General features: G+C 55.5%; 1 protein-coding gene across 1 annotated transcript in view; it reads left to right on the top strand.

Moving 5' to 3' along the window:
- The window catches only part of NCS1 (neuronal calcium sensor 1), a 56,539-nt gene that overhangs the window by 14,855 nt on the left and 13,703 nt on the right, over positions 1-27,981 (top strand). The window contains exons 2-6 of the mRNA XM_018055980.1: positions 11,624-11,648; positions 21,426-21,564; positions 22,808-22,886; positions 26,247-26,335; positions 26,816-26,893. Of these exons, the coding sequence (XP_017911469.1) occupies positions 11,624-11,648; positions 21,426-21,564; positions 22,808-22,886; positions 26,247-26,335; positions 26,816-26,893 (410 nt within the window). The remainder of the gene's footprint in view (positions 1-11,623; positions 11,649-21,425; positions 21,565-22,807; positions 22,887-26,246; positions 26,336-26,815; positions 26,894-27,981) is intronic.

Raw genomic sequence — 27,981 nt, forward strand, 5'->3', positions numbered from 1 at the left:
CCCCTAGGAGTCCTGAGAAAATCTCGAATGTCAGCCTTTCCCCAAGGTCTCAAAGGAAGCAGAAGGTGTGGTTCGCATCCTTCAGGACCAACCACTCTTCTGGAAGATTCAGAGTCTGTCGGTAGAGAGGGCTTGAACCAGGGAGTCACTGGAGTCTTACCTTGGTGTGGGTGTGCGTGTGTGAGAGAGTGAGGAACGCACGTGCAGTCACCAAGGCCAGTCCATTTATCAGCCAGAAGTGGCTGCGTTTCAGACAATAAAGGTGGGCATGTCTACCTTCCAATTTACCCACCCAAACCGAGCATAACACAGGCCTTCCACAAGAGCGAACACGTGCAGAGCGCCTCCTGTGTGCTGGATGCTGTTCTATGGTTGTGATGCAGGCGGGCCCAGACCCTGCCCACAGATCCAGCCACTGGGGAAGGGCAGAACTGGAAGATGCGGGCATTCCTTGCGCTGCTTCTCTGATGTCACTGTTGTGAACATTTTTGCCAGTTTCTTCTGGTCTCTTCGCGATGTGTATAGGTTTGAGCATGCTCAGTTTTCAGATGAGGTTCAGAGAGGTTAAGCCACTCATGCAAGGATGCACAGCTGGGACGTGGGAGAGCCGGGATTTGAACCTGCGTCAGTGTGCCTTGATCTGGTTCCCTCATCAAAGCAAGTCATTAACAGATCAGCAGATACTATGGACCTTTGCTTCCCAGCCCTGGTGGCCCTTTTCTGGGGATTCAGAGAAGCCGAAGATTCAGGGGGACAGATGGTGAAGTGCAGGAATCAGGCAGAGTGTTAAGCAAGGTTATTCTCAGAATACATTTGTGTGCTGTTTCAGACACCGCACTTCTGGACAAGCTATGCTATCACTCAGACCCTGGTTCTGGCTCCAGCTCCACTGAGGCTAGCTTTGGTCCTTGGGCAAATGGCTTTCCCCCTGGGGTCTCAGTTTCCTGATCAGTATAATGGGGATAATCAAAAATTCTTACCTCACAGCATCATTTGGGCACTGAATGAGCTTCAGGCATGAGACGTGCCTTGTCTAGGACACACACGCAGTCATGCCGAATATATGGCAGCTCTTTCGTCTTGCTATTCCTGGAAGCCACGAGACAAATGACATCTTCCTGCAGTTTGACTTGAGAACATTTTGGGAACAGTTATTCAACTTACATAGAAATTAAAATCAATGCATTTCGAAATTTTAATTTTAAAGCAAAACAAGCATCTGTGAATGATGAAATAGACTGCAAAATCTATTTGAACTAAGAAAAATTTGAACTAAAACACATGACTTGAAACACACCTTTTTTTCGGTGATTTCCTGGACTCTGCCCCTCTCTCCTGGGGTTGGGGGTCCTGGCCCTGTTCCCTCAGGGGATCTGGGGAGGGCACCTTTGGGGAGACCTTGGACTCCTCCTCCAGGGACAAAGCACTTTCACCTACCTGTGAGTGGGTCAGAGTGAATATTCCTATTCCATTTGTCAGAGGAGAAAACTGAGGCTTGGAGTGGGAAATGAATCGCAAAGATTCAAGCTCTATTTGGGAAATCTGAAAGCCAGAAAGGTCACAGCATCCAAGAGAAAGATGGGGTCCTGGGGGCCTTAGTCTCCAGGATAGGTACCACCAAGGGGCGCTTTGATGGACAGGAGCCACTGCTCCCCAAGTCTCATGCACCCCAGTGCCTGGCCCTCAATAGGTGCTGGGCGGGGGCTTGCCATGGCCTGGGGGCATGGGGTGGGTGGCCCTCTTCTCAGGGATGACCATCTCTAGGCTAAAGCCTTCTTAACTTTGGGCTCTGGAGTCACGTCGACCTGACCTCCCACCTCCGCTCCTCCACTGCTGACCATGAACGTGACCTGGGACGAGGGCCTTTGCCTCTTGTGAAGCCTCAGTTTCTTCACCAGTGAAGTGGGCTGTTGGGGACCCTTCATCTCTCAGCATAAGGGCTGGTGCAGCCCCAGAACTCAGCCAGTGGGGTGGTCTGGAGCTCAGGAAGGAACCTGAGGGGCCATGTGGGATCAGGGGCCTCTGAACTGGGATCTGAGTGGCCTGAGCAGCCTCTCAGGCCTGGGTTCCCTTGAGGGCTTCTCCTCTCTGTGTCCAGTCTTAGCCCGGGCCCCACCGCCTGCTCTGCTAGCCACTTGTCCCATCCTGCCATAGCCGCAGTGAGACCCCTGACGTTCTCTGCCGATACCGTGACTGTTGGCATGCGAGTCCCTGGCTCCATGAGGCGCACTCATCACTTGCTGGGCTCAGCACCTTCAACCTCTTCTCGCTGGCTGCAGCAGCAGCCCTGTGATGGAGGAAGAAACCACGGCTCAGAGAGGGTACTGCACTGACCGGGGTCACACATAGTGCGTGGACCCGTCCCCGCAGTGGGAGAGAACCCAGCTTCTTTGGGGCCACGGTCAGGGTCCTCCAGGCCTGAGTTTAGGGTAGTGAAGAGCAGGTCTGGGAGCCTGGGGCCTGATTGGGCCCCTCCCCACCCGAACCCACCCTCTATGGTCAGGGAACTGACATCTACTCCGGGTTCCTGAAGTCAGGGGGCCCTGGTGCTCTCCCCAGACCCACAGTGGGCCTTTTGGCAGACGAAGCAGCCCCAGGACTGCTCAGTCATCCTGCCACCCGACACCCTGATCCCTCTTAGTGTGGAGGATGGGGGCGCCATGAGCGGTTAAGGAGCAGGGGCCAGGAGCGGTCAGGGCTGGGTCAGCTCATGGGTGACTATGAACGTGGCTCCTTGCACACCCCAGGAGCCTGGGGCTCTGTCAGGGTCTCCAGAGTCCCGCGTGGAGGGCAGGGTGCAGGGCTGGTCGCTGCAACAGTGGCTCACGGCTCTGGTCTTTTTCTCCCCAGGGCTGGCAGCCTGAGGCCCTGCGTCCTCCCCCTCAGCGAGCCTGCACAGAGGGTGCAGGGTGGTGAGGCAGGTGGGGGGTGCCCTGCGGCGGGCCATGGGCCCCCACCAGCCGGAGCTCAGCCAATGAGGGTGGAAATAGCCATGGGGGCTGGGCCGCTGCCCCCCACCCCGGGGGAGGCCTGAGCGGACTGGGCTCTGGGAGACTGGCTCCTTCAGGGTGAGGGCGAGGGGCTCCTGGAGCACCCGGGAGTGCTGGGCTGGAGGCCAGGCCTCCTTCCTGATGAAACTCAGGCTCCCCCGCAGCTGGGCATTTATGGAAAATAGGCGCGGGGCGGGCTGGAGGGCGCCAGTCTGCTCTGTGCCCAGCCCGGCGGAGGCATGGATCGATCTCATCACAGGGCAGTGGCAGTGGGAGGCGCGCCTTACCTCTCCGCTAGCGGCGGCTCTGCTGGAGGGTCCGTGTCACGGATGAGCCTGCCTGCCGCCCCTGGCCAAGGTCACCAGGTCGTCTGCTCCAGGGCGGGTGCCCACCCTGCAGTCTCCTCTCAGCCCCCTCCTGGTGTTCCCCCTTGGGGCCTCCTCCCTCCTGGTGCTCCCCCTTGGGGCCTCCTCCCTCCTGGTGCTCCCCCTTGGGGCCTCCTCCCTCCTGGTGTTCCCCCTTGGGGCCTCCTCCCTCCTGGTGTTCCCCCTTGGGGCCTCCTGCCTGGGGGCCTGTGAGCCTCCACAGTCATTGACTTGTGGAGGCGTGGAGGTCTCAGGAGCCCCCCGCCCCTCCCCCCGCCAGGGGGAAGCCACAGGTGGCCCCAGATTGGGGACAGCCAGGATTCGTCTGCTCCTCCCTGGAGCACCTCTGTGTGTCCATGAAGTCTATGTGGGCTCACCCCAGGGCCTGTATGTGACCCATGGGTCTGGGACAGCTCGGGTGGGGAGTGATCGGGGCTCGGGGAGCTTGTGGCTCCTGGGGGATCAGAGAGAGCCTCGCTTACACCGCCCTCGGGTGGCCGGCCCTTACTGGTAGGAAACCTTGGAGGCCTTATTGAACGCTCTTTCTTGTCTTCCCATCCCCCTGGTGCCACCCTTCACACTTAGCACAGCAGATGATGCTACCGTGAGCAGCAGGAGGGGCAGGAAAACTGAGGCTCAGACCTGGGAAGTGACAGGTCACGCAGGAAGGGAGTTGCAGAGTCCTGAAATCCACAATGTCCCAAGACCACCATCCTCCCTATGGGCGACTGCCCCTTGAGGGAGGGCGGGGATTCCTGGCCCTGGGCTGGGGGGGCCAGGCTGCAGCAGTGCAGGGGGCTGCATCCTGGCCCATTAGCACGTTCCCTCCCTTCTCTGAAGAAGCTTTGCTGGGAGGGGAGGATGTGACCAAATTAGGGCCGCTGGCCGCTGCCGGGTGCGGCCCAGATGGGAGGATGGGAAGAGGTTGGCACAGCCCTGGGCTGGGGTTGGGGGTGTTCTTGGGTTCTTCAGGGAGCCAGGATGGGTGGGACTGCCTGGTAAGGCGAGAAGAAGGGGTGTTCACAGGTTGGGGACCCAGGAGGGGAGGTCTGGTCTGGGATGGGGGTGCATTTGAACCGTGTGGTCTGTGAGGGGTCCCCGGGCTATCAAGAGGAGCTAGAAGTCTGGAGGGGGGTGTGTGGGGTGCATGTGCTGCCCCCCGGAGAGCACAGAGGAGGGCTCTGGGTGGGGACTTGGAGAACCCCAATATTTGGAGACTGAGCAAAGAAGGAGAGCCCCGGGGCTTGAGGGGGAGCTTTGGGACGAGGTGCACTTCTGGAAGAAGCAGGATCCATGATGTCAGAGGGTGGGATTCTGTGATGAGGGGTTGCGGGTGGCCAGGTCCAGACGGCCCCCACGTTCTCTTTGTGTGAATCAAACTGGAGGTTCTCTTTTTGTGTGAGTCAAAACGGAGGCCCCTGTGCTGATGGGTTTTCCTTCAGCCACCGTGGGGGCGGGGGGAGGCATGACTGACATTCTTGCAGCCTTTGTCCCTGCAGATGGAAAGGGACCCCTGCAGAACGGCCCCCCCAGGGAGGCTGCCCGCAGGGGGTCCTCCAAGTGCCTCTGTGGGGGTTGCAGCCCCTGCTGTCTGTTCCCACCGTGTTTGAGCTGAGCTTCCATCAGGAGAGAGGTATTTTGCTTTAGGGAAATAAAAATCAGACTCAACATTTATCCTGGGCTCCAGGGACTGGCTCTCATGTTCTTTCCCAGCAGACAGAGCTGTGGGCAAGGGAGGAGGAGTGCCTGGGAACGTGGCTCTGGGCGTTGGAGGGGAGCAGACCCCCACCACAGCCAGGGGTGAAGACTGGCTTGGGGGGCAGGGGCTAGGCCCCGCCTTCCACGCTGAGCCCCCAGCAGGCCTGCTGTAGCTCCGCTGCCCTGGTGCTCAGGGCAGGTCAGTGGGAGGGAGTCCTAGCTGTCCTCTAAGCTGGGAACTTTCTATCCAGCCCTCAAGGAACCCTCCAGATAGCTCTGCCTGCTAGGTGTCTGTATCCATCCTTCAGATGAGGACCCTGAGGCTCAGAGAGGATAAGTCACTTGTTTTGGAGCCAGCCAGTATACCAGCGGTTGAGACAGGCTGCTGACCCAGAGCCTCTCCAAGTTTGGGCTGTGTGGTCTTAAATACTGGTTTCCCTAATGAGCCTGGGTGCCTGGAGGCGGGAGCGAGCTGGGGAAAGGCAGCTTGTTTTCAAAACTGGCCGGAGCCAGTCGTAATGGTGAAGGTAAACACGTTGTGAGAACCATGTTTTAGGACGTGTTCCCAACCCAGCCAAGTGGTTTGGTGACGATGTGGGAATCAACAGGGTCTATTCTCTGCCTCCCACCTTGGGACACTGGGGCTGGGCTTTGAGGGTGATGCTAGGAGAAGCGTTTGGCCACTGGGGACTTCGCATCCATCTGGGAAAATGAGGGGGGGAAAGGGCTTCTAATGAGCCCTCGCTGGGTGCCAGACATCACACCGAACACTAACTTCATCCCCCTTCTCTCAAGGGAGAGACTGTTATTTGTCCCATTGGTGGCTCAGACTGCCACCTCCAGTGCAGGAGACCCGGATTTGATCCCTGTGTCAGGAAGATCCCCGGACTAGGGAATGGCTACCCAGTCCCGTATTCTTGCTTGGAAAATTTCAAGGACAGAGGAGCCTGGCAGGCTACAGTCTATGGGGTTGCGAAGAGTCAGACACGAGTAAGCAACTAACACTTTAACGTTCTCAGATGAGCAAACCAAGGCTCAGAGATGTGAGTTTGTTCGCCCAGGGGCACACGGCCAGAGCCTTCTCTGCGGTCTGCCCTATTTTTCTAATGTCCTGTAACCCCTTCTCCCTGGCTTGGCCCTGTAGGCAGTGCCCTGTCTGACCCTCTGTTGTATAGTTGATGGGAAGACAAGACTCCATTTAAACCGTGCTTCCCACCCACGAAGGGGGTTCCCAAAGAAGGGGCTTCCTAGAAAAGGGACATCCCAGCTGGGACTTGAAAAGTGTTGTAGGGGTTACCCAGGTGACAGAGGCAAGGGCAAGGGTTCCGGGCAGAAGGAGCAGCTGGTGCAAAGGCCTGGAGGTGGGACTGATTAGAGAAGCTTGAGGGTATCACAGGACTGGGGCTGGCAGGGGCTGGGGGTTGGTCACCCTGAAAATGACCTTCATGCATCCTGGGCCCTGAGCCCTGAGCACGGACCTGGGACCTGCCGAGTCCATGGTGGACGCATGTTAATTTCACACTTGAATGGAGACTCGGAGGGATGGGGGGATGGGACCAAGCAGGGAGCCTGAGCCTGGGAATGTCACTCTAGTGTCTGGGCAGAGGGCGAAGACGGAGGGACCCCATAACTGTCCCCTCGCCCCCTCCTCCCTCCTAGTGCCTGCAGTCCTTGGCACTGCTGGGGGCGTGTTCCCCCAGCAGGACCTTCAGCTCTTCTGGCGCTGTGAGGGGGTGCACACAGGCAGTGGGCTGATGAGGCCAAAGCTTCCCCCCAACATTTTCTTGAAAGCTCAAGAGCAGCTCTGGGGCCGTGAGCACCTGTGTGTCCATCGTCTCGATGCGCCAGCTGTCAGCATTTTGCCACATTTGCTTCCTGTCTCTTTCTAAATATGTGTGTGTGTATTTCTGAACCTCTCGAGGGAGGCTGCAGGCATCCTGGTTGTCACCCCTAAATACTTCAGGGCACATCCCAAGGAAAGAGGACATGGTCCCACGCCACCTCCGTACCGTAGCTGCTCCTAAGGAAGGAGCAGTGACTCCATCCGGGCATCTGAGTGCCTGCCTGTGGGCAGCTTCCCCCACCATCCCCATCATATCTCTCACACCCATAGTTGTTGTGGTTCAGTTGCCCAGTCGTGTCCGACTCTTTGTGACCCTGTGGACTTCAGCACGCCAAGGTTCCTTGTCCTTCACTATCTCCTGGAGTTTGCTCAAACTCATGTTCGTTGAGTCGGTGATGCCATCCAACCATCTCATCCTCTGTCATCCCCTCCTCCTCCTGCCCTCAGTCTTTCCCAGCATCAGGGTCTTTTCTAATGAGTCAACTCTTTGCATCAGGTGGCCAAAGTATTGGAGCTTCAGCTTCAGCATCAGTCCTTCCAATGAACATTCAGGACTGATTTCCTTTAGGATGGACTGGTTGGATCTCCTTGCAGTCCAAGGGACTCTCAAGAGCCTTCCCCAACACCACAATTCGAAAGCACCCTTTGGCGCTCAACTTTCTTTATAGTCCAACTCTCACATCCATACATGAGTACTGGAAAAACCATAGCTTTGACTAGATGGACCTTTGTTGGCAAAGTGATGTCGCCACTTTTCAACATACTGTCTAGGTTAGTCATAGCTTTTCTGCCAAGGAGCAAGCGTCTTTTAATTTCATGGCTGCAGTCACCGTATGCAGTGATTTTGGAGCCCAAGAAAAGAAAATCTGCCAGTTTCCACTTTTTCCCCTTCTATTTGCCATGAAGTGATAGGACCGGATGCCATGATCTTCATTTTTTGAATGTTGCATTTTAAGCCAGCTTTTTCACTCTCCTCTTTCACCTTCGTCAAGAGGCTCTTTAGCTCCTCTTTGCTTTCTGCTGTGAGGCTGGTGTCGTCTGCACCCAGGGTAGCTGGTCTATGACTCCAGATTCAGGACCCAAGCCAGGCATTTTGAGTTGCATTTGATGGCCTTGTCTCTTTAGTCTTTTTTTTTTTTTTAATCTGGAACAATCCCCTGCCTCGTTTTCTACCTTTTCGCACCGACATTTAAGTATCCTGGACAGTTGTCTTGTCAAATGTCCCACGTTCTGCGTTTGTCTGGTTGTATCTTCATGATTAGACTGGGAGCTGGAATTTGGAGGCAGGCCTGCCTGACCTTTGTGGAGCGGGGGCAGGTGGCCAAGCCCCTCTGAGATCTGCCTGCTGCTCGCCCCACCTCCAACAGACCCCAGGACTATAGGCAGTGAAGCAGTGGCAGCTGCCGGGCCAGGCATGGGGCCAGGGGATACCTGTTTCCTGGCTAATTAGCTGTGTAAAGCAGGGGTAGGGCCTGTCTCCCCCTTCCCAGCTCACAGCCTGCAGAACTTGGCTACCTGCTGACCACTCTGTGCTCTGTTTTGGGGGCCTTTGTAATGGGGAAGGGGCAGCCAACTGTGTCTGTGTCTTGAGGGCTTATTGGGTACGGGGGCTGGTGAAGGGTACGGGGGAGGAGGTGGAGGCTGAGAGGCCCTGGGATGGGGATGCTGCTAGGGGATGGGGCAGGGGGCATGGTCAGGAGAGGGTCGGGACTTCGGAGCTGGGAGATTCCAGGGAAGTCTCCTCCTTTGACCTTGAAAGGGGGCCTTGCCTAAGGTCAGCAGTGGACCAGCACCCCAATGCTTGCTACCCTGCTCCTCCTGTTTATATTATATGATGCCAAGGTCACACAAGGTCACACAGCTCATTGGATGACTCGAAGTAGGGGTGGGGGCGTCCACTTGGGCATCCGTCCTGGGCTCTGAAGGCACAGTCCTGGCCCCTGGCCCCACCCAGCCACCTCAGGTAACTCAGCCAAGTAAGCAGGTCTGCCTGAGCCTCAGTCTCCTCATTGGGAAAACAGGATCACACCTATCTATGGGATTTTATGCCTATGAAGAGCACCAAGCACTTTAACCTTCACAACTAGCCCATTTGACAGATGAGGAAACTGAGGCTCAGGGCTGGGAAGTACTTCACCCGGGGACACACAGCTAGTAAGCTGTGGAGCTAGGTTTAAACTCGGGCTGTCCATTCTGGCTCCAGAGTATGAGCCCCTAAGCTCCTGGCTACGCTATGATGGATCTCCTGTGTCTCCAGGTTGAATATTTAAGGATCAGTCCCTTGGCTCCTGCTGCCCTTCTCTACCAAGTATGGGTGGTAAGTGTAGGGCTGCCCAGTCTCTGTTAGGCCAGGGAAGATTTCCCTCGCCACCCTCCTGCCTGATTCCCTTCCCACTCTCTTGTTCAGTCCCTCAGTCACGTCAGACCCTTTGCGACCCCATGAACTGCAGCACTCCAGGCTCCCCTGTCCTTCACTGTCTCCTGGAGTTTGCTCAGCCTCATGTCCACTGAGTTGATGATGTCATCCAACCATTTCATCCTCTGTCGTCCCCTTCTCCTCCTGCCCTCAATCTTTCCCAGCATCAGGGTCTTTTCTAATGAGTTGGCTCTTCGCATCAGGTGGCCAAAGCATTGGGGCTTCAGCTTCAGCCTCAGTCCTTCCAGTGAATATTCAAGGTTGATTTCCTTTAGGATGGACTGGTTTGATCTCCTTGCTGTCCAAGGGACTCTCTACCCTCTGCCAAAACTCTCTTGGAAAATTGCATTCTTTTACACCAGGTCTGGCTGTTCCTGGTAACCTACAGCTCTCACTGTTCCCTTGCTGCCTCTGTCTCTTTTTAAACTGGAGTGTAATTGCTTTACAGTGCTGTGTTGGTTTCTGCTGCACAACATCGAGAATTAGCTGTTTGTGTCCGTATATCCCCTCCTCCTTGAACCTCCCTCCCCGACCCCGTCCCACCCCTCTAGGTCGTCACAGAGCCTTGAGCTGAGCTCCCTGTGTACGGCAGCTTCCCACTAGCTGTCTGTCTGACACACGGTCGTGGATGTGTGTTAACGCTGCTCTCTCGGTTCGTCCCTCCCTTTCCTTCCCTGTGTCAAGTCCGTTCTCTACTGTCTGCATCTCTATTCCTCCCTGTAAATAGGTTCCCCAGCGCCATTTCTCTGGATTCCACATGTGTGTGTTAATATATGACGTTTGTTTTCCTGACTCTATGACAGACTCAGCATTGTGCCCATGGACAGGGCATCTCCTCCAGCCTCTGGTGGGAGGAGAGTGCCAACAAGGGGGGCTTGGCGGGGTCTTGCCACCTGCCCTAGGAGTCTAACTACCAGGGTCCAGCTGTGGGCCGGTGGCTGAGCCACAGACTCGAATGCAGACTCTCACCCTCCCACTGCACGTCCTGCTGCCCTTTGTGCCTCAGTTTTCCCATCTGCAACCAGGGCAGAGTGGCAGCTTCCCTGGGAGCATTGTCAAGGCAGCTGAACTGAAGCACAGAAGCCCGCCCTGCTCCAGATCGAGGCTCGTGGTGGGTGCTCGGGACTTGGCAGCTGTTATGAGCTTGCTCTGAACAGTTTCTTGAAAAGTGACCTCCATCGAGACTGATCAGGCACACATGGTGAGGTGCACCCCCTTGGGCCTCCCTTCCCACTTCGCTGGGAAGGGATTTCAGTTCTTTTACTCACCTGACCTGCACCCAACACCCACCTTCCTGCCTGTTCACTCATCCATTCATTCTCCAAGTCTGAACTGAGCACATCTGAGTGCCAGGCCTTGTGCTGGGGACTCAGGAGTATTCACACCTGTTCTGATTGAATTCCCAGGACAGCTAGTGTGGTAGGCACTGTAACTGTCATTCCCATTTTACAAACAGGAAAACTGAGGCGTGGAGTGCTGGAGGTACTCTCCCAAGGTCAACCCCTATCCTGGGAATGAGTGAGGCCTTAGAGGTGGTTAGATGTTCTTGTTCAGTGACTTTAGAGAAATTACTGGTTTTGTTCCAACCCGAACTGATTCAGTACTTTTCAGAAAAAAACTTTTTTTTTGTTGTTTATTTCACGGTTCAGTAAAGAATGACTATTTGGGCTCGGCTGGAGGTTCTGCTACTTTATATGGCTTGTTCTAGCTTTTCGTTCACGTCTCCATTCTTGCCTTGCCTGTAAAAAGAACCTGGGGCTGAATGCTTTGAGGGGCTGGAGGGCTGGGTAGAGGAGGGGAGGGTGCTGGGTGCTTCCAGGGCGGAGGAGGGGGTTCAGCCTTTCTGGCCCGGCCCTCCGTGTGCTGGCAGGGCGGCTGAGTGCCTGGGGACACCAGTGACTTCTCTGACCATCCTGTCCCCAGGGACGCCAGATGGGGACAACTGATCCTCCGCGTTGGCCCGGGCACACAGTCCTGCCTGCCCTGCCCAGGACAGCAGGGAGAGGCCAGCCCCTGCCTGCAAGAGGCTGATCTTGACAGTCCTCCCAGCAGCTCAGTGGGTGTCTGGAGGGGATGGGCCATGGTTGCCCCCTGGGGTCAGGATGGTCAGACTGAGACTGCTCACCAGCTGGGGGTAGGAGACGGCAGGCATCTTCTTGTTCAGAACTGGCTGGTGTCCAGAAATGTCCAGACATGAGCAGAATGGCCGTGGGTGGGGGCGGGGAGGGCAGCAAGGAGGCTCCCCTGTGTCTGTCTGTCCCCTAGGACACCTCCCTGAGCTAAAAGGCCGCTTTTCTCTTTTCTCTTGCAGTTACCGAGAAGGAAGTCCAGCAGTGGTGAGTAGCTGCGTTTTCCCAAAACTGTTGGGTGGGTTGGGAGTGTTGGCTTCGTGCTGATGGGCTGGCAGCCCAGCTGCCCAGGACAGGGGCACATGGAGGGCCCTCTGAGAGCGGCTTATCCACAAACAGATCCAGGCAGCCTTGGGTTCAGATTCCTTTGTTCACAAGGAACTAACTTAGATCCAATTGAACTGTGGTTGGGGGTGGTGGTGGGTTGGTGGTGACCCCATGCCTCGGATGGCATCTCTGAGGACCACCAGTGTTAATTTCAGACCCTGCTCACCCGAGGAGGGGGTTTGAACCAGAAGCAAGTCAGGAGACTGGATCCCAGGCCCAGCTTTCTCACTGGATTATCACATGGTCTTGAGAAGTCTCTTACCCTCTCTGGGGTTCAGCCACTCTCTCTAATAAAGTGATTGAATAGATTGGATCAAAGATGGTAGATAGTTTTCTTCTTGGATGCCAGCTCTGATCAGTCCACAGTAGCTGCCTGGACTGCTGTGTTAAGGAAGATTCTGAGGCCGTAAGTCTTGGAGCAAACGGAAGGTATAGCAGTGAGGCATCAGTGAGGTCTGTGATGGATTAGCGATGCCTGCCCCGGGGTGGGGAGAGGAGAGTGGTGTACTGTCTGTCATTGCAGAATGTGGAGCCCCCAGGGGGAGGCTCACTGTTAGGTGAACCTGAGTTGGGGGTGGATAGGTGAGCAAGGAGGGGAGCTTGGAGACCTTCTAGAAAGTTTGGTGGCTTAGAGTCCCAGCCTTGCCTCTTTCCATCTCTTTGGCCTCTGAGCCTCTGTTTCCCCATGTAGGAATAATGAGGGATTGAAGTGGTAGTCCCTGTAAAGGTCAGAGCACAGGGCCCAAGGGCTGACAGCCATTGACAGTTGTCTTCCGTCCACTGTTCAGACATGCACTCCATCACAGTAGGGAAGGTCGCAGGCCACGAGACTCCTGGGGGAGCCCTTGGCAGCCTACACCTCCCTGACCCTCAGTCCAGGCGGCAGAGGGGGAGAGCTGTGGCTACCCTGCCCAGCTCGGGTGACCCCTTGCCAGAGACCCCAGCCAGGTGGGCAGCCCCTGGGTGGTGAGCTGACTGCAGGGATGGAGGGGGGCGGGAGCAATGCCGCCTCGTCCTTCTTCCCCCATGTCCTCGGCCCTGACATGTGGGCCTGACCCACCCCTGACCTCATTTTCCACTTCGCCACTCCCCTAGGTGGGCGTCCAGAAATGCTCTTGCTTCTAGGTCTTATCCTCCAGGCTCACCCTCCTGGATCGCCTCACCCCGCCTTCCTGCTGTGTTTCTCTCGCTTAAAGCCCCTTTGTGGGGACTTCCCTGGTGGCCCAGTGGCTGAGACTCCGAGCTCCCAAGGCAGGGGGTTCCGTCAAAGAACTAGATCCCACATGCGACAATGAAGAGCAAAGACCCTGCATGCCTCGACTAAGACCCCGTGCAGCCAAGCAAAGCAAACGAATATATAAGTATAAAAGCCCCTCATGGCTTCTTACTGCACTTAGCATAAAGGCCCAGCCCCTTGCCTGGCCCTCAAGGCTCCCCGAAGTCTCTGGCCTCACCTGCTGGCTCACCAGGCACCAGCCATACCAGGCGGCCTCCTGCCTCAGGGCCTCCGTCCCTGCTATTCCCTCAGCCGCAGATCTTGGCATCTTTGCTGCAGCGTTGCCTCATGGGAGAGCTCACACTGACCACCCTCCCTGTCTCTCCTGCCCGGCCCAGGGTGGTCTTGTCTGGGGCTGACTTTCACTAGCTGCTCTACAGAAGAGGGGCCAGGCCCAGGGTCTTCTGTGACTCTGTGCTGGTCCTGGGCCACGCAGTGAGCAGAAGCAGAGCTGGGCAGGTGCCAGGTCCCCCCGGGCAGGCCCGGATCCCAGGTGGTCAGGAGCGCAAAGCAGGCCACAGTGATGCGAGGCTGGGCTGGGCCACGTGGGCTCTCGCTGCCCACCTGGCTTCATGTTGGTCGCCCCCTCGGCTGCCCCCAGCTCTGTATTCGCAGAGAGGAAGAGGCTGGGGGCTCAGGGAGGTGGGGCTGGTGTGAGGTCTGGGTCCACAGCCATCCCCTTGACCATCTTGACCGTCTCATTTCCTGCCCTGAGCTCCATTCACCACAGTGGAAGACTGAAGACCTCGATGGGGGCTGAGTAGGAGACCGCAGATAGTGGTGCCCAACCTTTTTGGCCCCAGGGGGACATTTCATGGGAGACCGTTTTCCCGTGGACCGGGAAGCAGGGGGATGGTTTGGGGATGATTCAAGCACATTCCATTTATCATGCGCTTTATTTCTAATCTGATGCTGCCGCTGACCAGACCAGAGGTACCCGTCTGCAGCCCAGAGGTTGGGGACCCCTGCCATAGCAGGCCCCAGGCCCTTACAATCGATTGTGACATCGTGGTCACCTGGAGAGTGAAGGGAACATGATCCCCAGTGGGAGCAACAGGGCGTAAATAGTGGCCCCAAGACGGTTTTGTGGTGAAGAATGTGCAGAGGGAACAGCAGATGGGGAGGAAACTGGCCAGAGGCTGGTAGTGGGTGTGTTGGGGGTGGTGGCCTCACGGATTATGGGTATTTTCTTTCTCTTGCATTTTCTATTTTGTAAGTTTTCCGTAATGCTTTTTATTATGTTTATAATAACCAAATAGCCTGATGGCATTGTAACAGAGACGGTGGGTGAGGCAGGAAGAATTCTGCAGCCGCCTTGACAGGGCCAGCTGTCAATCCTGGATCCTTGTCCACAGTCGCAGCCCTGGGTCAGGAGGCTGCCTCTCCTTAACATCTGTGGGCGCCTCCTGTGGGCCAGGTGCTTAAAACAATGCCGTGAGGTCAGGCTAGGAGCAGCCCATTTTACAGATGAAGAAACTGAGGCTCTGAGACACTTGCCTGGGTCACCCAGCTGTGTGTGTGTGTGTGTGTGTGTGTGTGTTTGTGGAGTCTGAGTCCAGCTTGCTGGCCTCCGTGGCCAGGGGTACAGGGACTCAGCCCTGCCCGCTCTGGCTTTGGGAAATCCTACAAAGCTGAGGGCTGCGGAGGGTGGGAGGGTGAGAGGACCTAGAAAGGGGAGGGGAGAGGTGCAGGGAAGAGGTCCCAGCCGCAGGGATGTCTGTGAGCCCCTCCTCCGGATCGTCTGAAGGCTGGTCTCCAGGGAGCTGGGCGGGGAATGCCATGGGAAAGGAGGTGTTTGAAAAGATAATGGGGACAGTTTGCCAGGGATGCTGCGGCAGGCAGTCCCAGCTGCGTTCGGCTGATTGCAGCTGGGGGTTATGCTTTCTTCTTCATCCACCTATTTATTTCCCACTTTTCACACTGCAGAAGGCAGCGTCCGCCACACTTAACCCTTGGCAGGGAGGCGGGTGGGTATGGCAGGGCTCGCTTCAAGCTGGGTCCCAGAGGACAAGGCTCTGTGGGATCGGAGAGCAGCGGATCCCAGGAAGGCCTGGAAGGCCGGGGCCTTGGGGAATGAGGCCCTGGTGGCCTTGGGGCCGCGGCGCCTGCAGAGAATGGGAAGCTGAGCTGGAATCGGACCCGCGGGTCGTGGCCGGTGTCCATTCATTCACTCATCGCTCATTCATTCATTCATTCACACCCTCATTCACTCATTCATTCCCTCCCTCCCTCATTCCTCCACCCACCCACTCATTCATTAACTCACTCTCATTGCTCCTTCACTCCGCCATCCACCATTCACTCACTCATTGGGCCATGCCCTCACTCACTCATTCACGCCCTACTCTCATTGGCTCATGTTCATTCACTCCCTCCCTGATTCACTTATTCATTCACCCACTCGCTCATCCTGCACTCATTCATTCATTCATTTGCTGGTCCATTCATTCAATAAGTCTGTACTGAGCACCTGATCTGTGCCAAGCACCCTCCCAGCGCCAGGGGCAGTAGGGACTGGGGGAGACGAGGCGCTGGAGTCTCCCAGGGGACCCAGGCTGGCGCAGTGGGGGGGCAGACACAGGCTGGTGCCAGGGTGGGAGGCATACAGGAAGGAGGGTTTTGTAAGTGGCGTTCAGCCTGCAGTGTTTTTATGAAATGACAGATTTCTCTTCCTTCCCTTTCCCTCTTAAAGAGGCGTCAGAAGGCAGCTGTCGAATCTAGGCTTTTCTTCGCTCATCTCCACCCTGTCGTGGAGAGCTGACTCTCAGGTACAGTCAGCCTCGTCAGACGCCTGTGCTCTGGGGGCTGGAAACCGCGTGTGCGGAGCTCCAGGGCCGGGCTGTGTCCCGGATTTGATTCCATGGCTTCTCCTCTGATTCCTAAAGAGTTAAGACCCCTGCTCTGAGACAAGATTGTGTGAGGACGCTTTGTGCCTCCCCCCTCCCCCGGCCTGACCTTCACCAGCATCCACGCCAGGACTTCTGTCGCTTCCACCATTGGGCTGGAACCAGGCAGAAGGCGCCCAGGAAAATAGGCCGTGGAGGTTTTGGGCCACGGCTGGTGACTGGCCACACACAGAGGTGGTGGTGGGGCTCCACCTCGGGCCCTCCGTTTGCCCACTGTGTGACTCACTAGGCATTTACTGAGCCCCTGCTGTGTGTCTTGGGCTTCCTGTGTAGCTGAGTCGGTAAAGCAGCTGCCTGCAATATGGAAGACCTGGGTTCAATTCTGGGTTGGAAAGATCCCCTGGAGAAGGAGACGGCAACCCACTCCAGTATTCTTGCCTGGAGAAGCCCATGGACCCTAACGGGCTGCAGTTTGTGGGATCGCAAGAGTAAGACGTGACTTAGCGCTCTATTTATTGTTTTGCTGTGTGTCAGAACAACCTGCAGATTCAGGGTAAACTGGAAGATGTGAGGTTCCTGCCTCAGAAGACTCTGCAATGCACTCACTGGCCTGTCATCACAGAGGCTACGGGCACCATTGCGAGGCCCAGGCCAGGGACAGGGTGCTGTGAGTGTGTGTGCTGGAGCCTGGCTCTGTCTGGGGTGGGCAGAGAGGGCTTCTCTAGGGGAGATGCACTGAAGCTAAGAACAAAAGGGGGAAGGAGGAGGCAAGGAGTGTGCTGGGCTGAAGAAATGCCATGTGGCGGCCCTGAGCCAAGAGGAAATATAACAGCTCCCAGCCTCAGTTTCCCCATCTGTACAATGGGTGTAATAACCCCCACTTCCTGGGTTTGTTGGGACAATTTGGTGAAATGGTGCCTGGAAATCACATAGCCTCATGTCTGTGCATGCGTGCTAAGTCACTTCAGTCATGTCCAACTCTTTGCCACCCTATGGACTGTAACCCGCCAGGCTCCTCTCTCCATGGAACTCCCCACACAAGAATACTGGAGTGGGTTGTCATGCCCTCCTCCAAGAGATCTTCCCGACTCAGGCATCAAACCTGCATCTCCTGTGGTTCCTGCGTTGCAGGTGGATTCTTTTACTGCTGAGCCACCTGGGAAGCCCAGGTCCCTGTTGTTAGGAATCCTGGACCACTGGAAGGCAGACACTGGGGAAGACCCTCTCTCTGCTCTGTGGGGCTCCCCGGAGACCTTCTGGTCCTCTGGTCCTCCACTGAAGTAGCTCTGCCCCAGGGGAGATGTTGGCATTGTCTGGAGACACCTTGGGTTGTTATAACTTGGGGTGGGGATGCTTCTGGTATCTAGCAGGGGGCAGGCCAGGGAGGCCGTCAAATATTCTATCTCATTGGACAGGCCCCCACGACCAAGAATCGTCTGACTCCAGACGTCAATAGTGTTGGTGGAAAACCCTGATCTAGTCTAAGCCATTTATTTTACCAGCAGAGAAACTGTGGGAGCTTGCGGGAAAGGGCTTTCCTCGGGCCCCTCTTAGCCAGGACTGGAGCACAGGGCGGGCTCCGGAGCAGGTTTCCAGGCAGCTGTATGTCTGAAGCAGAGAGAGAGGGGTGGTGGGGAGAGAGGGAGGAGGCCCTGGGCCTGTTGGAACCTGAGCCAGGGCCGAGGATGGGGGCGCAGTCACGTACGTCTCTTGTTATCCTGGGATGGAATTCCTGGGCAGGAACTCGGTTATTAAGCAGCAGCTCCCTTGCGTGCCCGCTGTGGGAAGGGGGTGTGTGCCTGGGGTGTGTGTCCCGGCTCTGCCAGCCAGGGGTGCTGAGCTGTACCTCGGAACAGGACCTTGGCAGGAAGTCCTGATCTCAGAGCCATGAGGGCTTGAAGAGCAAATTCAGGGCCCTGGGGGCCACTGGAGCATCTGGGCCCAGACTCCTCTCTTCTTCAGTGAGACGGGGTGCCCCCATCTTCTGATGATGGGGTTACAGTGTTTGGAGAGCAAGCACTTGCCTTTACATGCAGCTTGGCTCACAGGAGAGGCGGATGAAGAGCGAGCCTGGGAGGCAGGAGTCCCGGGACCGAGCCCTGTGTCTGCTGTGTGGCCTTGGGCCAGTCTCTCTCCCTCTCTGGGCCCCCAGTTTCCCATCGATCCATGGCAGGGTGGGAGCATACCTGTAGTTCTCTAACCATCTGCCTGGAGTTCTCAGATTCCGACCAGGGTCTCCAGGGCTCTGGAAGAATGCCCGTGACACCTCGGCTCTTTTTATTTATTTTATTTGTGTTTATTCATTCATTCATTCATCCAGCTCATTCACTGAGCTCAGTGGACATTTACTGAGCCCCCGTTACGTGCAGGCCCTGGGCCAGGCACGTGGGCACCGTGGCGTCAGGGAGTTTGCAGTCGGATGGGGGACCCAGCCTGAAGGTATGCGCGGTACAGTGTGGTTCCTGCTGCCCTGGGGTCTTTCTAGGGCTAGGGGAGCAGATGAACAGTGCAGCCCCTGGGGGGGCCCGGGCAGACTTCTGGAAGGAAGCTGGGACCTGGTGGATAAGTGCGTTAGCCAGGCGAAGAGGAGGAGAAGGAGGTGTTTTGCAGGCTCAGGGACCCGCAGGTCCGAAGGCTGGGAGGGTGGCTGGCATGGCCAACTCTGGAAAGTGCCACAGGGTGTGGAATATGGGCCTGGCGGGGGGACAGTGGGCAGGGGAGGCTGGGCCATCGGGCCGGGGTGGGGCTGCTGCTGATGGCACCAAGGGGGCTGGGCCCCACAGGGACAGGGACAATCTCTGCCAGGGAAACAAGACACCCACCCCCAAGCCCAAGGTTTCCCACTGAGGCCAGCCTCCCTGCACCCCCCGGGAAAGCTGCAGGGCCCCACTGCCAGCGCCCCCTGCAGGCTCACATAGCACTGCCAGCTCCCCGCCCACTGCCCTGCCTTCCCCTCCCGGGGGCCAGGCAGCCCCAGGGACCGGGCCAGGAGAAGGCTTTGGGCACCTTCGGGTCTCTCTCTGTTGTTTTTAATAATTGTTTAGAATCGCTCGAGTAACACACAGCCCCCTGGGGGGAAATGGGAGGCGCTGGGGGACACCAGGGGAAGTGTGGCCCCCATCTGGGTCTCCAGGGCCTGCTGTGCCCCACGTGGGTCATCACGTCCTGGCGCCAGGCCTGCCACCTCCTCGTGCCCAGGGACCCATCCTGACCCAGAGCTGAGGGTCACAGACCAGGTCTCGGCTCTGAAATGCTCCTCCCTGGCTCTCCATCCTGGCCCAGGCATGGAGATTTGTGCCTGGAACACACACCTGGGAAGGATGCTTTGTCAGGGGGACCGGCCCTTTCCTGGTCCCTGCTGTGGGAGGGGCCCTGACCTCAGTGCCTTCATCTGTGAAGTGGGGTCACTGAACCCACTGAGCGAGGCTGAGGGGCGATTGCAGGAGGAACTGTCCACAAAGGCTTAGGCCAGTGCCCAGCATGGGGCTGTTGTCAAAGGTAGTGAGACGGGGCAACTGAGCCTGTACCGCCTCCCTGGGCCTCTGGCCCCTCAAGGTGCCCCAGGGGGTGGGTGGGAGGGCACATGGAGGCCCAACCTCCTTTATGACCCCTTGCTTGTGACGGGCACTGCCTATGATGAGAACTCACACTAGCCAGACCCCGAGCCCTGCTCCATCTCCTGGCTTCCTCCCGGCCTTTCCTTCACCCTTGAAGGAACGCTGACATGTTAGCAAGAGTCTTGTCTTGCTTTCTTTCTGATGTCTGACCTCAATCACTTAGGTCCCAGGCTTCCCTGGTGGCTCAGATGGTTAGGAATCTGCCTGCAATGCAGGAGACTCAGGTTTGGTCACTGGGTGGGGAAGAGCCCCTGAAGAAGGGAATGGCTACCCACTCCAGTACTCTTGCCTGGAGAACCCCATGGACAGAGGAGCCTGGCGGGCTACAGTCCATGGGGTCCCAAAGAGTCAGACACACCCAAACGACTAACACTTTCACGATTGCCAAGGCCCCCTCCTCCCTGTGCCTTGCACGTCCCTTCCCCCAGCCCAAGCCCCTCAGATTGTTCTCCAAGGGTGGGGGCACTGTGGCTTCCCCATAGGCTCCTGGTCGGCCCCCAGTCACGCGTCTCCAGTAACTTTCCCAGGACCTGATCGGAGAGTGGCCCCAGTAGACTGGAGCAGTGTGGGGCAGCTGGGGACATCTTCAGGGCTGGTGTCTCTGAGCATCTGACCCTCTCGGTGGATACTTCATACCCTGCCTCAGCTCCAGTCTAGGCTGCGAGGACTTGCAAATCTCTCCATGATGGAGCCTCAGTTTCCTCATCTTTAAAATGGCCTTGGGAACTCCTTGGCAGTCCAGGGGTTAGGACTCTGCACTTTCACTGCCAAGGGCTGGGATTCAATCCCTGGTCGGGGAACTGAAATCCCACATGCCACACCATAAAAAAGAAATGGTGGGAGGGCCATCCTCCTAATACTTTGCTCATGGGCCTGTTTGGGTGTCCCAAGAGAATCAGGTTTGCAAAGCTCCCAGCAGACAGTGGCTGAGCGGAGGTAACAGCTGGTAGCCGATAAAAGCTGATCCGTCTCTCTACCCCCATTTGTGCTGGGAATCCTTCTCAGAGGAAGGTATGTCCTGGCTGGAGTTGCCAAGCTCCATGCAGGAGCCAGCTGGTGAACTGATTTAAAAGAGCACTGAGGTCATGATACTAAAGATCCTGCCATCGATTATTTTTTATGTCCAGCCCTGTGCCAAGGATGCTGTCAGCATCTCGCACAGTCCCTGCATGACGGATGTGACAGCTGTCCCTGTTCGTAGAGGAGACGAGTCAGGCTCAGAGAGGTGATGCCGCTTGCCCGAGGACACACAGCCCGCAAATGGCAGACCCAGGATGAGGGCTGCGAAGCCATGTTGCCATCACTGGCCAGCTGTCTGGAGGGTCCCGTGCTGGGCCCTGGGAATGCAGGGTGGCCAGGTCCAGCTGGGACCCCCCCGAGGTGCCCTGGGAGATTGCTGGGCTCCGCCTGCATTGCTTACCCAGTTTCCTGGGAACAGAGGCAGGGGAGCGGGTGTGTGCACACTGGAGAGGGTGCAGGCGTGTGGGAGGAGCCAGCTGCTAGGCCCCAGATGGTGGCTCTGCCCACCAGTGCCACCAGCCTGCCCTCCTCCAGGAGGGGCTCAGTGGAGAAGGTGGGGGAGGCGGGAGTGCCTTGCGCAAGACTGAGGCTTCGAGGAGGTTGTTTGTGTGAGTTTTGTGTGAGGGGCCTGTGTGGAGCGGGGGGCTGAGTGGCCACGTGACTCCTACCCACTGGGAAAGATGAGGCTCAGAGAGGTATGGCCACCTTTTGCCAGTCACACAGCTAATGAGAGGCAGGGGTGGGATGAGCCTATGATGTCCAGGTCTGTGCTCACGACCCCGTGTGACACGGTTTCCCAGAACAGGGCCTCCGGCTTCTGGGGCGCTGGGCAGGAGCTCCCAGCAGGTGGGGATGCTGGAGTCTCCTTCACCGTCTCTCGCCTGGCCTCTACCTCCAGGTACAAGGGCTTCATCAAGGACTGCCCCAGTGGGCAGCTGGACGCAGCAGGCTTCCAGAAGATCTACAAGCAGTTCTTCCCATTTGGGGACCCCACCAAGTTCGCCACATTTGTTTTCAATGTCTTTGATGAGAACAAGGTGAGCTGGGGATTGATGGGTCCTGCACCGGAGTCCCCTCCCCCCCACCCCCAAAACCAGCCCAGAGTCCCCTCCACCCTCCACAACCGGCCCACAGTCCCCTCCTTCCTGAGGCGTCTCCACATCCACACTCACCCACTGATGTTCCCTTCGGAGAAGAAACACATACACATACACACAGATGCACACACACACGAACACGTGCACTCGTATTGCACACAAATGCCTGCACGTGTATACGCTGCATGAGCTCCAGTGTGCACAAGGCACCTGCAGAGATCCACGTACGCACACACATACCATCCACACAGACATGCGTGTATACACACATGCACGCATATACATCTGCTTTGACCCTTTTCTTACAAAGACAAATACAAATGCCTCCAGGGATGATAATAGGATTTGTAATCGTAACAGACACTTACTGAACCCTTACGAGCATTGTTTTTACCGAGACCTTACAACCGACTACCAGTAAAGGATGCCTTTTAATTACCCCCGTTTAGCAGATGAGGAAACCGACAGTCATATACTATGAGATCCTTTGTGCCTGGCTTCTTTCACTGAGCATGACGTTTTCAAGGCTCATTCGCATTGTAGCCCGTCCACCCCTGTGCCCCAGGCGATGGCCACCCGGACAATCGGCATATACCTGCCGTTGGGGCATCTGCAGTCCTCCGGACTCCATCCCACGCCGGCATATTTCCTGGCTTCCCCCGTGTTTGTGGTGGATGTCCTGTCACTTGTTTCCACGCTCCATGCTGTCGGGCACTCAGGCTTGTTTCTGCTCTTTCATACCCTGGCTTTCTCCGCAGGCTGCCTGGCCCTGGGAAGAGCTCCAGTGGCCTCTCTGGGGTCTCAGTGTCCTCAGCTGTAAACCAAATAGGATCGAACAGTCCAGAGCCCCGCATTCTTCTCAAACCTCTGAGCCTGTGGTTCTAGGCCGAGGAGAAGGGGGTTCTGGCGGCCCCTGTGCTGTGCTGATGGAGCCGCTGGCTGTTCCTTCCACCAGCTGTGGAGTCAGGCTCTCCCCCTGGCTCACCCTGTCACTGTCTCTCCTACTGGCCTGTCCCATTTCTAGTCCTCCTCTCCCCCCAGTCTTTTCCGAACCTCATCCCTTCCCTCCCATGCTCTGCTCTTGGGGGTCTGGTACCTGCTGCCGTCCGTCCATCACCATCCGTCGGAGAAGGGGCCTGACCAGCATTAACCGAGGCCACGCCTGCCTTTCTCTCTCCTGCAGGATGGGCGGATCGAGTTCTCTGAGTTCATTCAGGCACTGTCGGTGACCTCAAGGGGAACCCTGGATGAGAAGCTGCGGTGTAAGTCCTGCTCCCTGGCAGTCCCAGGCTGGAGGGAGGCCAAACACCCGGGCCCAGGCCGTCTGCCTGGGGCTGACAGTGGCACAGATGTCCTGTCCTTCCAGGTCAGAGGCGGTTTCCCAGGGGTGCCCAGGCAGGAGGAACATGGCTTCTTTAAGCGGGTGGACAGATGGGGCAGGAGCAGAGGGACATTTGAGCAGGTGCAGACATAGGAGGCTCAGTGGTAAAGGCATCTGCCTGCAAGCTGACCTGGGTGTGATCCCTGGGTTGGGAAGGCCCCCTGGAGGAGGAAATGGCAACTCACTCCAGTGTTCTTGCCTGGAGAATTCCATGGACAGAGGAGCCTGGCAGGCTACAGTCCATGGGGTCACAAAGAGACGGACACGACTGAGCGGTTAACACACACAGACATGGGACCTCGGGCAAGACAGCGTGGAGCTAAGAGCTCCGCTTCCAGGGCTGGATCCACTGCTTTGGAGGCTGTTGTGATGACTGATCTAATTCATTCACTTATGTCCTGGTTCAGCCAACGGATACTGACCAAACACGGCAACGTGTCAGTACTGGACAGAGGCCGGGACCCTCTGGAGCATCAGATAGACAGGCACCTGCCTTCACGGCTGTCAGTCTAGCACGGGGGCATTGTCCATAAGGTCCCAGAAAACTGCAGCCAAGGCAGGAAGCACGAGATGTGAGCTGACTGGACAGGAACTGACCCTGTTGTGTGTTGGGAGCTGAGCTGGGATGAGGGAAGCTGGCTGGGAGAGGGCGGAGGGAAGAGGGCTTGTGGCAGGGGAACAGCATGTGCGAGGCCCTCAAGAGGGTCAAGAGAAGGATTCAGAGGGGAGAGTGAGGGAATCTGGAGAGAAGACGAAGACCGTGGGTTAGAACTCACTTCTCCATGAATGCAGAGATCCAAAGACTAGCAAGGAGAGATAAGAAAGCCTTCCTCAGTGATTGATGCAAAGAAATAGAGGAAAACAATAGAACAGGAAAGACTAGAGAGCTCTTCAAGAAAATTAGAGATACCAAGGGAACATTTCATGCAAAGATGGGCACAATAAAGGATAGAAATGGTTTGGACCTAACAGAAGCAGAAGATATTAAGAAGAAGTGGCAAGAATACACAGAAGAACTACACAAAAAAGGTCTTCATGACCCAGATAACCACAATGGTGTGATCACTCACCTAGAACCAGACATCCTGGAGTGTGAAGTCAAGTGGGCCTTAGGAAGCATCACTATGAACAAAGCTAGTGGAGGTGATGGAATTCCAGCTGAGTTGTTTCAAATCCTAAAAGATGATGTTGTGAAAGTGCTGCACTCGATATGCCAGCACATTTGGAAAACTCAGCAGTGGCCACAGGACTGGAAAAGGTCAGTGTTCATTCCAATCCCAAAGAAAGGCAATGCCAAAGAATGTTCAAACTATCGCACAATTGCACTCATCTCACACGCTTTCTCCAAGCCAGGCTTCAACACTATGTGAACCAAGAGCTTCCAGATGTTCAAACTGGATTTAGAAAAGGCAGAGGAACCAGAGATCAAATTGCCAATATCCGTTGGATCATAGAAAAAAACAAGAGCATTCCAGGAAAACATCCACTTCTGCTTCATTGACTACACAAAGGCCTTTGACTGTGTGGATCACAACAAACTGTGGAAAATTCTTAAAGAGATGGGAATACCAGACCACCTTGCCTGCCTCCTGAGAAACCTGTATGCAGGTCAAGAAGCAACAGTTAGAACTGGACATGGAACAACAGACTGGTTCCAAATTGGGAAAGGAGTGTGTTAAGGCTGTCTATTGTCACCCTGATTATTTAACTTTTATGCAGAGTACATCATAAGAAATGCTGGGCTGGATGAAGCACAGGCTGAAATCAAGATTGCTGGGAGAAATATCAATAACCTCAGATATGCAGATGACACCACCCTTATGGTACCACCGTTATGAAGAGGAACTAAAGAACCTCTTGATGAAAGTGAAAAAGGAAAGTGAAAAAGCTGGCTTAAAACTCAACATTCAAAAAACTAAGATCATGGCATCAGCTCCCATCACTTCATGGCAAATAGATGGGGAAACAATGAAACAGTGTCAGACTTTATTTTCTCGGGCTCCAAAATCACTGCAGCCATGAAACTAAAAGATGCTTGCTCTTTGGAAGAAAAACTATGACAAACTTAGACAGCATATTAAAAAAGTAGAGGCATTACTTTACCAACAAAGGTCTGCCTAGTCAAAGCTACGGTTTTTCCAGTAGTCATGTATGGATGTGAGAGTTAGATCATAAAGAAGGCTGGGCGCTGAAGAACTGATGCTTTTGAACTGTGGTGTTGGAGAAGACTCTTGAGAGTCCCTGGGACTGCAAGGAGATCCAGCCAGTACATCCTAAAGGAAATCAGTCCTGAATATTCATTGGAAAGACTGACGCTAAAGCTGAAGCTCCAATACTTTGGCCACCTAATGTGAAGACTCGACTCATCAGAAATGACCCTGATGCTGGGAAAGATTGAGGGCAGGAGGGGAAGGGGATGACAGAAGACGAGATGGTTGGATGGCATCACTGACTCAATGGACATGAGTTTGAGCAAGCTCCAGGAGATGGTGAAGGACAGAGAAGCCTGGCATGCTGCAGTCCATGAGGTCACAAAGAGTTGGACACGGCTGAGCGACTGAACAACACCACTTCTCATTGAGACATCTTCACTGCTTTACATTGGCACCAAGAAAATGCAGCGGTTTCTTTTAGGAATAAAAGAGGATTTTATTTATGCAGAAGCTCCTCCCCCTTTCCCAGGCATGTGATTTTATTTTCTAAGGTGACCCTAGTTGGATACAGCATCAGTGTGGAGAGGGAGTGACTGAGAGCAGGCAGAGGCTGGTGGGTGGGGAGGGAGAGCGGTGGCGTGGGAGATCCTGCTGGGGCCTCGGCTCTTGCAAACCTCTAGTTGAAATGGTACCTGTGCCCCTTTTATGAGTGTGTGTCTGTCTGTCTCCTCCCATCTGTGTTGATGTAAATATTCATTGGGCTTTCCAGGTGGCCCAGTGGTAAAGCATCCACCTGCTAATGCAGGAGATGTGAGATTGATCCCTGGGTGGGGAAGAGCCCCTGGAGTAGGAAATGGCAACCCACTCCAGTATTCTTGTCTGGGAAATCGCATGGGCGGAGGAGCCTGGTGGGCTACAGTCCGTGGGGTTGCACAGAGTCAGAGACGGCTGAGTGAATAGACAACAACAGATATTCATTGACTGGATGAGTGATGGGGCTCGTGGCCGGACTGCATGCTGAGATGCTGGGTGGGATGGCTCCCCTGCCCCGGGCCAGGGGTGATTCCATCCTGGCTGGCTGATTGCAGGGGCCTTCAAGCTCTACGACTTGGACAACGACGGCTACATCACCAGGAACGAGATGCTGGACATTGTGGACGCCATTTACCAGATGGTGGTGAGAAACTTGGGTCTTATGGGGTCGGGGGAGGCCATAGGGACATGACGTTTAGTGGCTGGGCCTGGCCCAGAGGAAGCACCCCCTGGGGCAGCTCTCCTGCCCGGGGTAAGAGATGGCCAGATGAGGGTCACTGCCCAGGGTTGCTCTGTGCAGATGGCTGGGGTGGATGGGATGCTCTGGAGCAGAATTACAGATGGTGGGGGCATTGTAGGGAGTCGGAGGGAGGGAGAGGCAGGCCTCATCCAGAACTGCCCCGGTCTGGGGGGGCATGTTTTTCTTTTGGCTGTGCCCCAGGTCATGTGGGATCTTAGTTCCCTGACTAGGGATCGAACCCTCACCCTCTGCATTGAAAGTGTGGGGTCTTAACCACTGGACCATGTGGGAGGTCCTGGGGTGGGGGAGAGGGCATATTTTTGAGCAAAGGGCCCCAAGTCAGGTGTGGCAGGGGCCAGTCCCTACCCCATCTGTCCCTGGCAGGGAAACACCGTGGAGCTCCCTGAGGAGGAGAATACCCCGGAGAAGAGGGTGGACCGGATCTTCGCTATGATGGACAAGGTGAGACCCCCTCGCATAAGCTCCACTGACCACCTAGGGGTCCGACTCCAGGTAGGCATCATGACTGCTGTGATGTCCACTGGTCTGGCTGGCAGCCATCCCCTTTGAACAGCAAGGGTTTTAAATAAATTTGTCCAGCTCTTTCTCTTTGATCCACTAAGATTCTCAACCTTATAAATTTTTTGCCATGGACCAGAGATGTTGGCATTCTGGACAAGTTGGCTGTGGACTCCTCAGAATAATGATTTTTAAGTGCATTAGATAAAATCCACAGAGTTAAGAAGGGAGCTATTTGGAATATAGCTGGCAAGACCTTTTTTGGAAAAGAATTTGTGATGTGAGCTTCTTTATGAATCCATTGGATAATAAGATATAGAGGTGGGTTTAAGCATCCTGTAATACCAAGTGGGGTGATGTGTACTGGTGGTCCTATAGCAGCCGTGATGTGTCATGAAAATGCTGAGATCCCCACGGTTGACAAAGTCACAGGTAATTCCAGTCCCATGGGGGATCATCACCTAGATTCATGATGGAAGGAAGGGCTCAATTTCAGTTAGAAGTTAGCAAAAAGGATGACCTCATTTTTTCCCATTTTAGTTCACAGACCTGCTGAATTCTGTCCACAGACCCCAGTTTAAGAAACTCTTCTTTTTAAAATGAGTTTGTTATTTTTATTATTATTTTTTACAGTAGGCCCTTGTTGGTTATCTATTTTAAATATAGCAGTGTGTCCTTGGCAATCTCAAACTCCCAGTCTAGCCCTCCCCCTCCCCCCCCCACCCCCGCTGGTAACCGGGGGAATAAATTCATTCTCTCAGTCTGTGAGTCTGTTTTGTAAATAAGTTCATTCTTATCATTTTTTTTTTAAGTTTTATTTTGTGTTGGGGTATAGCCAATTGACAAACAATGTTGTGATGGTTTCAGGTAGACAGCAAAGGGACTCAGCCATACAGATAACATGTCCAGATTCCCCCAAACTCCCCTCCCACCCAGGCTGCCACATGACATTGAGCAGAGTCCCCTGAGCTATACAGCAGGTCCTTGTTGGTTTTCCATTTTAAATCCAGCAGTGTATATGTGTCAATTCC

The sequence above is a fragment of the Capra hircus genome, chromosome 11 (genome assembly GCF_001704415.2).
Source record: "Capra hircus breed San Clemente chromosome 11, ASM170441v1, whole genome shotgun sequence".
Lineage (NCBI taxonomy): Eukaryota > Metazoa > Chordata > Mammalia > Artiodactyla > Bovidae > Capra > Capra hircus.